Genomic DNA, 14,160 nt, shown 5'->3' with positions numbered 1-14,160 from the left:
CTTTCATACTAGAGTTTACATACAGTTTTGACATGGAGAATAGTGCAGAACATGTCTATGGCACAGTCTTTAGGCATTCACAATGTTGGTTAATTTGTTTAAAATGTCTTATTTATTGATAGTATTGCAAATATTGTAAATAGTCAGTGTAATACCCATTTAACACAGTCTGTTCAGCTTTGTTCTTGACGAAAGAAACAAAAAAAAATGTCCCTCTCTCTCTTGCTCTCATAGATACATGTTCAACACTTTATTCACAAACAGAATGACTCTGATTATTGAAATATACAGAGCAACAATGTGAAATTGTCCTGAGCAGGGGATAAAGATTGGGGCGTTTTGACTTTTGACTATCAAAAGTTTAAAAATTTCCATAGACAAAGATGAAATCCAGGTGTAACCGACCATTCAAAGAATTTTTTGTGCATATTTGTGTTCTGGTTTGTTTAGGAGCATTGCATAATCCTCAACTTGTCAGATGGAGAGTGAGGTTTGTTAAGGGCATGCCAGGGGCTGAGGTCACTTTTATCAGTGTTTTATTGAACTGTATTTTTCCTCCTCCTTTTCGTGCGTTAAGTTTTTCTTAACAAATTTTTTTAATACCACGTATGTAAGCTCCTACTTTATTACTGTTTAAAAGGTAAAGAGAGGTTGATGGGGCAGAGTGCGGTTTCAACTCTGTGGAGGCTCTGCTAGAGTGAACATGACCTTGTGACTCTCAGAGGACTGCAGATGATCAGTCTCGATCATCTAATAGAGAGCGCTGAGAGAGCAGTTTGTTCTGTGTCTGTATGGCCTTGAACCTGCGCTTGGCCTTAATCTGTCAGCAGGAGAACCCGGCAGAGCTTGTAACTGAGACCAAGATAGGGGGGCCTGGGAGACACGAAAACAATTAAAACTTGATTTATTTATTTATTTATTTTTATTTATGTAGCTGACAGAGTGAGATGATAAATGGCTTATCTTGCTTTTGATATCACACTTCTTTCTTAGTAACTGATTTAGAGTTTTACTATTAAAAACATGATGTAATTGCAGAGAAAAACTGTCAATCAAATAGCACTTAAGTGATAATAGATTCCCCTCATATTCCTGATAATGGTTGCCGTTGAGGAGAACTATTATTAGATCTCTGAAAATGCTGAACGTTCTTTCAACACTGTTATTTTCTTCTTTTTTGTGGAGCACAAAATTCATTTTTCAGAGGAATGTCAGAGATTTCCATAAAAGAAAAGTGGATGCGCAAAATGCCATAAATGTTAGTCCATAATAATTGTGCATGTGTATTTTTGAACATCTGAAACCATACAGTTGCTTTGTGTGGGGAACTAAGTTTAAGGCATTAATTTAATATTCTGTCTGCTGTAGCTCTGAAATATAAATTTGCATTTGTTTTCAAACTCGCCTACATCCTAATACGTCACAAAACATGCAAGAACCAATGGTGTTTGCTGTCATTGACCTCAAACCTCGAGAGTGGATTAAATTGATCGAAAGTGACATTAAAGACTGATATTTCAAAGATATGTTAGATATTTTGGATAAATGCAGTTCTTTTTAATTTTAATTGTCAATTAAAATTTATTTTTAATATTGATAATCCTAAGAAATGTTTCGTGTTCACCAAATGAGCATATTTGATTGTTTTCTGAAGAATCATGTGACACTAGCTTCTTTCACACAAAGCATTGATCCTAATAAAATTGACATAAAATTTCCAAACATGTCCCTTGATTGATCCTGGTATGGGGACCTAGTAACATTTTGGGGACCAGCACCTGAATGCGCCCTGTGTGAACAAAAGGCAGGACCAATGCCAATAATCTTGCAACTCTTACACCAGGTGTTTTTAATGCAGATCAATGTTCACGATGAAAAATTGTCTGCAAGCTGTAATGAAGCCTAGACCAGGGAGCTCTTCACTTTCTGCGCAGAAGCTGAGATCGTTTGCCAGCGTTAGTGGAACACTTCGTATTACATTTAAAGTCATGACCCGATGTCACATGTCTTTACGGGATGTGTGTGAGGGTGCACACACAGATTCCAGAAAATCACTGGCAGTGTGAATGAACCAAAATCCAATGATCCCATGACAAATCCTGGGACACTTTATTCTGTGTATTTTTCAGAATGTCTGTTTGAAAAGGGCTACTGAAGACTGGATTAATGATGCTGAAAATTCAGCTTTGCCATCACAGGAATAAATCATATTTTAAAATGTATAACGTAGAAAGCAGATATATAATACTGAAATAATATTTCACAATGTTACTGTCTTTGTGATCAAATAATTACAGCCTTGGTGAACATAAGAGACTTTCAGAAAAATATTACCTAATTGAAACTTTTGAACGGTAGTGTACAGCAGTATCCATACAGTTTCTGTGACCGGTTTGACAAGTAAATGCTGTAATATAATTTGTTTTAGCCATTGACAGCAGACTGTGATCCTGTTTCTGAGTAGGGATGCATTTTATACTGTATTTGTACAGTACAAAAATTAACTGTTGGACAATACCAGTTTTGCAAATTGACTCTGATAACTCAGATAGCACTCATTCATTAGTATAAAGAGTCTGTTTAGAGAGAGGTGAGAACATGTGATTGGCTCATCCAGGTTTAAGCTGTTGCCACTCTTAATTATGGGAATCCGCTCAGGCTCAGACATGTAAGATCTTCGGTAAGATACTTTCTTTTATCTTTACGCTGGAGTGATAGTGCAGGAAGAAAACAGTGTAACTCTTCAAGATGCTAAGCTGATGTATGGGGCTCTGGAAGATTCATGCTGGATCTGATGCTTAACCTGAAACTGACTACAAAAGGTAGCCCCAATTTTCTGTTTCTCTGTAGTTTTCTTCACTGTCTTTTTCTCTCTGTTGTCTAAGAAGGGGATCACTCTGAATGATACCCGCCAATGACATCCATCCTGAGGGTAACTCTCTTAAAAGCTCATTCTCAGAGACGCTCTGAACCTATTGTCTGTCTGGTATGTTTTGCGGCCATGTCCTGAAATCTAGTCACAGCAGGATTTTGTTTATATTTGCATGTTATGCCAAAAAATTTAAACAACCACCTGGAATGTTTTGCTCTTTCCATTGTAACCTATTTTGTTTAAAGCATAGCATTCTAGTATAAAGTCTCTGAGCATTTAACAGGGTTTCCACTGGGTATTAAAAAGTCTTAAATTGTACAAGAAACCCTTAATTATTAAACTTCAGAAGGCAATGATTTTATCAAATAAACACGAGCGCGGCGTGTTTTAGGCCCCCGTTCAGACTAATGCGGTTCCGTTTTAAAACAGCGTTTTAGAAATTAAATCGATCCGCGTTTACACTGCAGTTTCAGGACCAAATTTCTAACAGTGGCATAGCGGACTGTGGGAGGCCCTGTGAAAACCTCACCATGCTGGGTTGTGTTGTATCGTGTGTCGACTAGCCAAAGATATTGTCAAAAGCATCAAATATTGGTAATATTAAAAGGATTTGGAATAACCAATTAATGTAGGCCTGTTACATTATTATTATTATTAGACCTGTTATTATTAGGTTTCTTTTATTATTAAATTACAATTAATTTGCCCTGCAATAATTTCATAGTGCATCGCCGCATTTCTGGCGTGCTTTGAGGATAATAAAAGATTAGGCTATTATCTTACTCCTAATTGAAAATGTTTTTAAAAAGGATTTTTGTATATTAATTTAAACAATTAATTTGAGACCTTTAGACCATTTTTTTTCTTTACTATGTATGGCCACAAGAGAAATTAATAAATAGAAATTAAGGAATAATTCAAGACGGTTGATATATATATATTAGGGCTGGGACAACTCGTCGAGCTCATCGATGACGTCGACGCAAAAAATACATCGACGCAAAATATGCGCATCGATTCATCGACCTGTTTTTATTTCTCTAAAAACCATTTGCAAAACATTTACCTTATGTGCGCTGAATATACGCGATGGCCGGATCAACATTCTGTCCAACGTTATATAACCAATCCAGGGGTTTTTCTGCATTGATCTTTTTTTTTGGAGGCTGTCAAAGCCTTATGTGATCGGTGAGTGATGTAGAATAGAATGACTGTGCTGCGCCTGACAGGGCACGTACGAGAGAGAGCCCCGGCTGCGCGCGCCCACTCACAGTCTTCAAACAACACGAGCGCTTCTTGCTCTCTCTCTCTCCCCCGTGCATATTAATCAAAATCATTAAACACGATAGAAAAAGGGCGAAACACCCAAGTTTCACGCGCACTCACAGTCTTAAAACTACACGAGCGCTGTCTTGCTCTCTCTCTCTCTCTCTCTCTCTCTCCCTTGTGCATATTAAGTTACCAAAATCATTAGACACGATAGAAAAAGGGCGAAACACCAAAGTTTCATGCGCGCTCACGCACTCACAGTCTTCAAACTGCACAAGTGCTGTCTTGCTCTCTCTCTCTCTCTCCCTCGTGAATATTAACCAAAATCATTAGACACGATAGAAAAAGGGCGGAACGCCAAAGTTTCACGTGGAGCATTCAGAGATTTTTTTTTCTCCATGACAGGCTGCTGGCTCCCACTGTTAATTTTTTTTTTTTTTTTTGAAAAGCACTCTCTGTATTAGCTTAAAGCCCTCAAGTTTACATTGGTTACTGTATTCCTTCAATTGCTCTAAACAAGTATTTTGGATGACCTTTTTTATTGAATGCTAGACATCAAGTTGTTGTTATTTTCATCTGAAAGAAGAACTTTTTTTCAGTAAGCTAGGCCCTATGTGTTCAGTAAGCTTGTTTCAGTAAGCTATGTGTTTTCAAGGCTTCAAGGTTTTATTGAATGCTATCTCTATACAAGTGCAAAGTAATGCATTCTTAGTCTTTTATTTTGTAATTTTAAGAGCAATAAACATATATTGCAATGTTAAGGAATTCATGTTTTTTTCATTCAGATATGTAAATCAACATGTATAAATTGTTAGTAGTCAATTAATGGGGAGATAATCGAAATCGAATCGGCCTGGGAAAATTAATCGCTAGATTAATCGATGCATCGAAAAAAAAAAATAATCGCTAGATTAATCGTTTAAAAAATAATCGTTTATCCCAGCCCTAATATATATATATATATATATATATATATATATATAAATTTACAAAGTTTTGGCAATTCTGTTTTTACTTTGTCAGTATGGTGTCGGGAGTGTAGGTTTGTGTGGAAAAAAAAGTAATTTAAAGAAGTTTTATCAGAAGGTAACAACATTTGTTCAGCTACTACGCTATCACAAATGGATCTAGTCTTTGAACCTGTTTGTTTGATGTTTGAATTCGTGCTGTAGCTATCGAATATTTTAGTAATCGAATATTCTACCAAAAATTCGGATAAAATGTGTTTTTGCTTAATTAAAGTGCAATATTAATTATGCAAGAGAAAATAAGACTCCTGGGTCTTGTGACGGTCACCGGAGGGACCGCACGTTCAACATGGACGTTAATACGCACACATACGCACAAACACACACCGAGACTGTTTGGTGATACAAGAGTTTATTGTAATTATTGATCAGAGAGTGAATTAAATACCTGTAAACTATGTGTATTGTTCCCGTGTAGCATTTGTCCCGTGATTTTTAGAGTCCTGGTAAGAAACAATGGCAGGAATTATTGGTTCTGCTTAGGATGGGAATCTACCATGTATTAATTGAAAGTGGGGGTTTGGGGCAACGTGGCCGAGTTGTTGCTGTTATTTCCTGTTGTGAACGAATTAATAACATCAAAGTAGATTTATTAAGTAGAACATCATGCCAATATGTTTCTTTCAGACTCTGTATATTTAAGGGAACATGTGTAAAGTGTTTTCTGTGAGTTTGTCCCTCCACATGTGGTAATGGTGCTGGCCACCCGTATTAATGTGAATGTCTTTGTAATGGAAGGTAGTCTGTGTTTGTTTCTGCAGTGGAGAGTGTGGCCTGAGGGTTGCAGGTATTTTATTCACTCTCTGATCAATAATTACAATAAACTCTTGTATCATCAAACAGACTCTGTGTTTGTTTGTGCGTATTAACGTCCATGTTGAACGTGCGGTCCCTCCGTGACCGTCACAGATCTCTCTTAAAATGAACAACTAAGTTTCCTTTTTTAGAAAAAAAATTTTTATTTTTTAAATGCATAGAATGCAATGCATTCATCAAAAATAAAAATTTAATTATTACCCATTGTTTCTCTGTCTGTACTTGTACTGTGAACAATGACAAGAAAGTTGACAGATGAATTAAGTGCATTTAAGTGCCATTCAGTTGGGGTTTTAAATAAAGCATTTTCTGAGATGCACATTAAACACATAAAACATTAATTTAATTTATCTTTTAATTATTGAAAATTAACTTAACTTTTTGGTAAACAAAGGGGATTTACTATAAAAAATAAAACATGGAAGAAATGTTGTGTGATTAAACCTTTAAAAAAATAAAAATAATGTTTGATTTTTTTTTTAGTGGTAGGCTATGTACATTCTGCTGAACAATAGTCTTTAACTGGACTTTTATTTTGACGGGTTAACGTTCCTTTACAGTTCTGTGTATGTGATGTGACGCTAGTTTTACTCAAATCAAATGGTCAAATGCTCATGAAGTGACTGTCAGAGCAGTTCTGGAGATGTTGTTCATGTGTTCACGTCCTAGTGAGACCGCAGACGTTGAAATCACCGGAGCGTCACGCGCGCTTCAATGTGTGTAAATAAAGGAAGTCGCGCTTCTGCTCCATTCATAAACACAGACACGCAGAACATGCAGGATTCATATTTAAATAGTCTGTTCCGGCTTATTATTTACAGATATTAGTCCATATCGTGATTTGATGTAAGTGCAATTTCCTATTTTTGATTAATTAATTTAAAATTTGGCAAATTCTGTGCCATTCCGCGTTTAACTGTAAATTCCGTTTTTATGACTGGATTCCGCAATTCCCTCCGCGTTTTCTGCATCGGGGAAATCATAGGGTCCTAGTTTTGGTATGCCAGCTCTATCTTGCAATGGACACACACCACGACGTTCTCTTTACGTTTGCCCGCGCCCTCAAATCAAAACACTGCTGACTCCTTGCAGTATGCGACTTCGGATGCAGCGCTTGTGTCTCCTTCCGCTTTGTGGGTGACGTAAATGCGTTGTCACATTAAAAAAATCATTGCGAAAGAACCTGACGTGAGATTTGAAATAAATTAAAAGAGGCTTCGAGGCAGAGGAATTTGCCTCGATAATTTTTTGTAATCGAGTTACTCAAGGATTCGTCCAGCCCTAGTTTGAATCAGGTCTTCTCTGTTGGAATAGAACTGGCTAGATGGCGCTGTTTTTGTTCAGACCAATGTGAAAATCGACCCAGGTTTTTATCCTGCAAACACACAGAGCTGTAAATTTGAACTAGTGGATCAATAAGAAGATAATGCATTATAAAAATCGAAACAGTGAAATGTATTTATATGTAATTTAATCAATAATTTATTGTTAATAATTGTTTAAATTAAAAAATTAATAATTAAAACCTTTAACTCATCCATTTAATTAAAAATGGTTTAAAGGCTGAAATGTGAAGTGCGTCATTTTATGAAACTTTTAGTTTTTGTGAAAACTTGTATCGGAACTGTAAATAGTCATTTTACAGTTTAATTTGTTACTATAGACATTGCCCTACCCTGGTCAAATGGTATTCATTTCATTTGTGCAGATCTTAAAAAGTATTACATTTTAGCTTAAAAAACCTGCAGGAACCCTGTGAATGAACCAGGAATATATCTACATTTCATTAACTCTACTTCTGTTAATTTACCAGTAACCAAGTTACAGTAAACATAAACCATTGGCCGAAACTGAAAGTAGTTCCTGGTCACTATTAAAATTATTACTTTTCTTATACTTTAGAAGAGCTTTGTTACTTTCTGAAAATCCCATAGACTCACACTACCTTTAAAAAGTTTAGGGTCAATAAAATGCTTACATGCTTTTTTAAAGAAGTGTCTTATGCTCCCCATGGAATATATTTGAATATTTAAAAGTATTCCTAAAAAATCGTATTGACCCGCAGATTTGAACTGGCCATTGAATTGGTCTGACTTTGGACTTGAGTCAGCAAGTAACCAACCAGAATACTTAGCAACCACCTGCGACAAGAAATTTTGCAAAGACGAGTATCTCACATTTTCTTAAAGAAAATTTGAAAATGTAGGATATTTAGCCTATCTGTTTTTCTTCTTTTTGAATGCTTGTTTTTGTTTTTTTTAAGTTTGGCAGATGGTGTTGAATAAAATCATTGAGAGATTTATTGCTATCTGACCAAATCAATATCCAGCAAATCAAATGGGATGGGATATTGCATGGATGTTCATCGTGTGCTCTTTGTGAGACTTAACCTGATGTTCATGACCATCTAGAGTTTAAATAATGTCATTCTGTTCCCTAAAGCTTTCCAATCCATCTGCTGGGCTCCATTATTATGGTCGTCTGATCTTCCTCCAGTCAGAATGAGGCACAGCTGGGGATTGCACAAATGCATTTTTCGTAGCTGAAAGTCTATGCAAATTGAGAACATGTCAGATGATTTTAAAGGAGCTACTTTGCCTAGATGTGTTTGTTGTTTCCTTGTACAACAATGGGTCAAAGTTTCTTCTGGGCCAGTAATCCTTTTGGACGTTGCACTTATGTTTTGTTTTTTTAAGAGGAAGTTTTAGTAATCTTTGATTTGGATTACCTCCAAATATGGAACCCTTTTAAATTGCACGGGTTATTGAATTTAGCCAAGATACTAACATCCTCCTTGTCCTCTGTTGATGTTATGTTTTAATCTGTTTAAAACAAGTTTATTTTTTAACTTTTCTTTTTCAGATTGCCGAGTGTCAACCCCACTGTGAAAATGAGACCATGGTTCCAGTACTGACTTCGAAAAAAGCCAGTGAACTACCTGTGAACGAGGTTGTCTGTGCACTGCAGGTATATTCATGTCACACATTATTTCATAGGTTTCCTTAAAAATAAACTAAATGTGTTAATTGAAAAAAATTGGCAACCCTAATAGCTGCCCAAGGTATAAACAAAAACTTTCGACAATGATTTTTATATAATATTGTTTAATTATATAATTATCAGAGTAAATGTAATTTTGCTCAGCTTTGTTTCTTTATTTTGGCTTGACATATTTTCAGTAAGTGCACTGTTATAGAGTACGAAAAAGGTTGCATATCTCTTTCAGGCCCACATACTTTTGAACTGTTATTGGTAGTTTTGACCGTTTCTGTGCAACTTAATCAGCTGCATGAGGGAGTAGTTCCATACACAAGCAAGATTACAGCCTGAAAGATAAACATGTACATGTGGTGATCATTGTAGAAACTGAAGTAATGACTCAAATTAACATTTTTGGCCCTGTCTTTTCATATGTAGGCCTAACTTTTTTTCTTCCTTTTAAGTAATTCAAAGTAAGCTGCAAAATATGCATGGAAGCATATGCTACATTCTTGATCATAGTTGTTAAAATTTTTTTTTTTTTTTTAAATATACAGACATTTGTTGGGATGAAAGTAATAAATTAACCATAATTGCATCTTTTCAATTTTACTTTTTATGCCAACAAAATTAAATATACAATTTTATAATGTAAACCAATAAATTATTGATTGGTTACCAAAATGGGTTCTGTGGTTACAAATGTGACTAATGGCATGTTTATATATATTTTTCATAATGATTTATATGAGCCATGTAAAAGGCTTCACATGAAACCAAGATGGTCTTAACTTATATTTATAGTTTAATTTGTACAACTTGTACACATTTGTACAACAAGTAATCAGCCAATCTTTCTAGAAATTCCTTGAAATTCAAAAGTACATTTTACTCACAGATTTGACCAGTGGCATAAGAGAGTCTGTCATTATTGCAAAAAGATCAGGATCCCACTGTGAAGTAGTCATTGTAGTAATATTCTAATAGAATTAAATCAATATTTGACCACATAATGCCCCATTTGACCAATCAAAAAGGTGTTCTCCACGATGCAACTTCTAGAAACTTCTAGGAAGGACTTCTAGGAACATTAAGGATCATTAAGCATTATTGGCACCTGATTTTAATGCCAGGGCAAAGAAAGGACTTTGATTGTTTGATAGTAATTATGTTTTCGGAACAAGGATGTTGATCCTTGATCATGTTTTCCTTGTTTAAAGCACACTGTGTGTCTAGCCACAGGCTATAGAAACAACAGCAGGGCAAGTCCAGTTGAATTTCCTAATGCAGTCAAACAGCCACCAAATGCACAGACCGCATGCTTTGACACTGAGGGATTGAAAGCCCATCCCTGCAGAGATCACACAGTGTCCCTTAATGAATCACGCCAGGAAGATTAGAGAGTGCTGGGATGCTCTTGCAGTCTCAGTGTGGATGATATAGTTTGTAGTGCCATGTCCATCACCATACTGACATGACCATCTGCTCCCAGAAGACCTTTATTCATCCACTGTCATCAACATTCAGCTACAGTCTCCAGGAAGCACTTTAACCATGAATAATACACCGTGGGTAGTACTATTTTAATACAAAATAAAACAATCAGTCTTTCATTTGTGTTCTGCCATGTTTTTGAGTGTAAACTAAGGCTGAACGATTTGGGAAAATAATCTAATTGCGATTTTTTTCCCCAATATTGCGATTGCGATTTAATATGCGATTTGTTTTGTAAAGATTTTTTTATCCTCTTTTTTCCCCAACAAAACGTAATGAATTATTTAAATATGACCAACACAATATTAGATGCATTTAGTGTGAAATGTTCTTTCCCATAGGCTGGGCCTATTTGTTATAATTAAATTAAAACATGTATGACTTGAAATAAATGACATTTTTATTGAACTGCTCGTTGCAGAAACATCTATGGCTTTGCCACTGTGCATTTCAATAATTTAAACAAAGGTATGCGCACTTTGTAAACACTGTGTGCAAAATTTACAGTCTGAAGAAAAAAATAATTAAAAATAATAATTATCTTACTGCTCCAAAGTCAGTAACATTTCACACAACTGCAACAGCATTTGCTTTGAAAATATTTAGTAAAATCAAAATAAATAAAGTTATAAATAAAAAAATGGAGAAATGCACTTTTAAATTAGACAAAAACTATTTGAATATTATAATTTGGAATAGATCAACCTCACTTATCAAGTACACAACAATAACACACCACACAGACTAAAGTTCACTACGAGTATGGCACTGCCAGCTATAATGATCCAACAGTTTTGTTCTCAGTGGCTCACAGGTTTTTTGCTAAGAAAACCAGAATATTGACTTTTGCTGGCTTCAAGGATGAGCGAGTGCAAGTCACAATATTCCCTCCTGTGCTAAAAAGACGCTCTGAGGGAGCGCTTGTGGCAGGTACACAAAGATACTTGCGGGCCATGATGCACAACTGTGGGTAGCTGATCTTGTGCACCCTCCACCAAGCCAAGGGATCATCTTCTCCATCAATGGTAGGAGTCATCAGGTAATTGTTTAACTCTGCCTCTGCGACATCTTCAACAGGCAAAGAAGGAGAGGCTGCACTGGTCTTGAAAAAACTGCCAAGAGACCTCTTCGCCTTTTCCCCCAAGGGCTGTGCACTTTGAGGCATCTGAACAGTTTCAGTACGAGACCTCTTCTCCTATTAGATAAAAACAACAGCCATTAGTTTTCCAGTTAGATTTTACAGAAAAATTGTGTTTTTGTGAAATACATAATTATCATTTACCCGATGATATGTACGCTGTGCTAAGTCTACCATCTCTGTCTTCAGTCGGGTCTTGATAGCAGGGATGTTGTCAGTACTGATGTACTGTATTTTGAACCTAGGGTCCAGGAAACAGGCAACATCCAAAAGCTCCTGGATGTTTGGGTCTCCATATTTATTATTGAGGTATGCTAGGACTTTGGTTTTTATTGATTTAGTCAGGTCAGTGTCCTCAGCATCTTCAGCCAGGACTGATGTGGCAAAAAGGTGAAGAACTGGCTTGAGGTAGGAGATGCTCACATACTCCTCTCCAGAAAGAGCATCAGTAAATTCCAGTAGAGGATGCAGTGCCTTGTGAATCGACTCCAACACATCAATATCTTGCCAGGTTGGGATGAGGGAGCGTGCATATCGATCTCCAGACAATACCTGAGAAATGGCTTTGGCCTGTTCAAGCACTCTAGCAATCATCATTTCTTTAGATCCCCATCTTGTTGGGCACTCCGTTATGAGGTTGTGCTCAGGGAGTTTGAGCTCCCTCTGTGCCTCCATCAGTGCTGCCGCCTTCTTCCAACTGTGGGAAAAGTGTCCCACCAGCTTCCTGCACAGTGCTGTTGCCCTTGACACTCTGTCATCTTTGAGTGCATTTTCTGAAAGAAATAGAAAGTAGTGTATTACACACAATTAAATTTGAGTTTTGTGATTCAAGGCTATCACTATTACACACTCACATTCTCTGTCATTCTAAAATGCACACATCCACACCCCTGTCCTCTCTCTCTCTCTCTCTCTCTCTCTCACACACACACACACACACACACACACACACACACACACACACTTTTTGTGTTTATTTAGAACATGTAAAAAAACAAAAACAAACAAAAAAACAAAAATGCAGGTGGCCATTCCACAACAGACATAAAATCAAAACATAATATTTCAATTTACATATTAGAAAAGGAGTGGGAGGAAATATTAATTTAATGAATCCCCAACTACACATAATTTATATATTTGTATCCAGCTTATTACTAATCGACGCATCTCTCTCTTTTGCGCGCACGCACACACACACACACACACACACACACACACGCGCGACATAACTTACCAATGGCAAGATGTAATCTGTGCCCAAAACACTGGAGCCTCGTCCATTCATTAAGCCGCGCAGCCAGAACCATATTTGACGCGTTGTCCGTCGTGATGCAGACGTGATTCTCCTCGTGGAGATCCCAGCTGGCAAGCCCTTCTCTCAGGCCGGCTGCAATATTTTCCCCTGTGTGGTCGTCTGGGAAGTAGGTAGTTTGTAGGCAGCGAGCTCTGAGGTTGAAATCTTCATCAATAAAATGGACTGTAAGACTCTGGTAAGGCTCAGCTGTGCGGCTTGACCACATATCTGTAGTGCTAGCAAAAAACTCCACCGTTTTAACCTCCGCGGCGACTTTCTCTTTACACTTTTTGTACAGCTCCGGTATGGCAGTCTGACTGAAGTATGTACGGGAGGGTATATTGTACCGTTTATCAAGCGTATATGTCAATGCCACGAATCCAGGCTTGGTCATCGTGCTGAGAGGCATCATATCTTTGGCTATGAACTCGGTTATTGCCCGAGTGATTTCCCCGTGCCGTTTTGAATTACGTTCATACGGAGTGACACTTTCGAACATTTCGGTCAGTGATCCCTGTCTTGAGGTATTTGGCCTGTCTGGCGCACTGGTGCTCGGTATTTTGGTCATACAACTGTCATACATTGATTTGTGGTATTTTTTTAAGTGCTGAAACAAGTTTGTAGTGTTACCCCGTGAAGTCGCAACGGGAGCACGGCATGCTCTGCATAACACCTGAAGCTGTGCAGCATCTTCTTTTTTGAAACCAAAATAGTTCCACACCACCGACGTGCTGTTCCTCTTTGAGATTAAAGTCGCAGCTGTGTCAGTTACTGACTGTTCCGTCGAGGCAGAGGCCATTGCGCTACAGGTTAAAGATGAACTGACAGGATGAAAAGTTGTTGCAGCCGAGTTCTCCGCTCTTTCGCTCGCGTCACGTGCCCACCTCAAATCGCGCACGTAGCGATTAGAAAATCGCATTTTCTCATATCGCGATATTATCGCAAATGCAATTAATCGTTCAGCCTTAGTGTAAACTGAACATGGAAAGCAAAGGATACCTTGTGGCTTCCCAGTTTGTTGTAAAGCGATACAAGGTGGTCAGATTTGGTTGTACTCGGCACAATTTTGACCGCCATTCCTTATATTGCTAAGACAGCATGTCTGAAAGTACAGTGATCTGTAGATACAGATTTTATGCTCTCTCCAGTTCACAATACAGTGCTCTGGTCTCGAAATGCGTTGTTTGTGATGGTTATCTAAGAGTAGACACACCAAAGCTCAATTTCCAGGACACTGGCTTTATTTGTTATGTTATCATGGCTCCAG

At 37.3% G+C, this 14,160-nt stretch overlaps 2 protein-coding genes across 3 annotated transcripts in view; one reads left to right on the top strand and one right to left on the bottom strand.

Moving 5' to 3' along the window:
- The window catches only part of atp2c1 (ATPase secretory pathway Ca2+ transporting 1), a 47,614-nt gene that overhangs the window by 8,204 nt on the left and 25,250 nt on the right, over window positions 1-14,160 (top strand). Inside the window, exons 1-2 of one of the 2 annotated variants that reach the window (XM_059508309.1) lie at window positions 2,713-2,822; window positions 8,848-8,952. In XM_059508309.1, the coding sequence (XP_059364292.1) occupies window positions 8,884-8,952 (69 nt within the window). In that variant the 5' untranslated portion in view covers window positions 2,713-2,822; window positions 8,848-8,883. Of the gene's footprint in view, window positions 1-2,712; window positions 2,823-8,847; window positions 8,953-14,160 lie in introns of those variants that run through there. The other variant, XM_059508308.1, reaches the window with a different exon arrangement.
- On the bottom strand, window positions 10,622-13,776 carry LOC132103703 (E3 SUMO-protein ligase ZBED1-like). Its single transcript, XM_059508801.1, has 3 exons — window positions 12,834-13,776; window positions 11,741-12,369; window positions 10,622-11,653 (listed from the first exon to the last, which is right to left on the bottom strand). Exons 1-3 carry the CDS (start codon window positions 13,690-13,692, stop codon window positions 11,267-11,269), a joined length of 1,875 nt encoding a protein of 624 aa, XP_059364784.1. The 5' UTR covers window positions 13,693-13,776; the 3' UTR covers window positions 10,622-11,266.

Source organism: Carassius carassius, chromosome 24 (assembly GCF_963082965.1).
Source record: "Carassius carassius chromosome 24, fCarCar2.1, whole genome shotgun sequence".
Lineage (NCBI taxonomy): Eukaryota > Metazoa > Chordata > Actinopteri > Cypriniformes > Cyprinidae > Carassius > Carassius carassius.
This window is presented reverse-complemented; position numbering and strand designations above follow the sequence as displayed.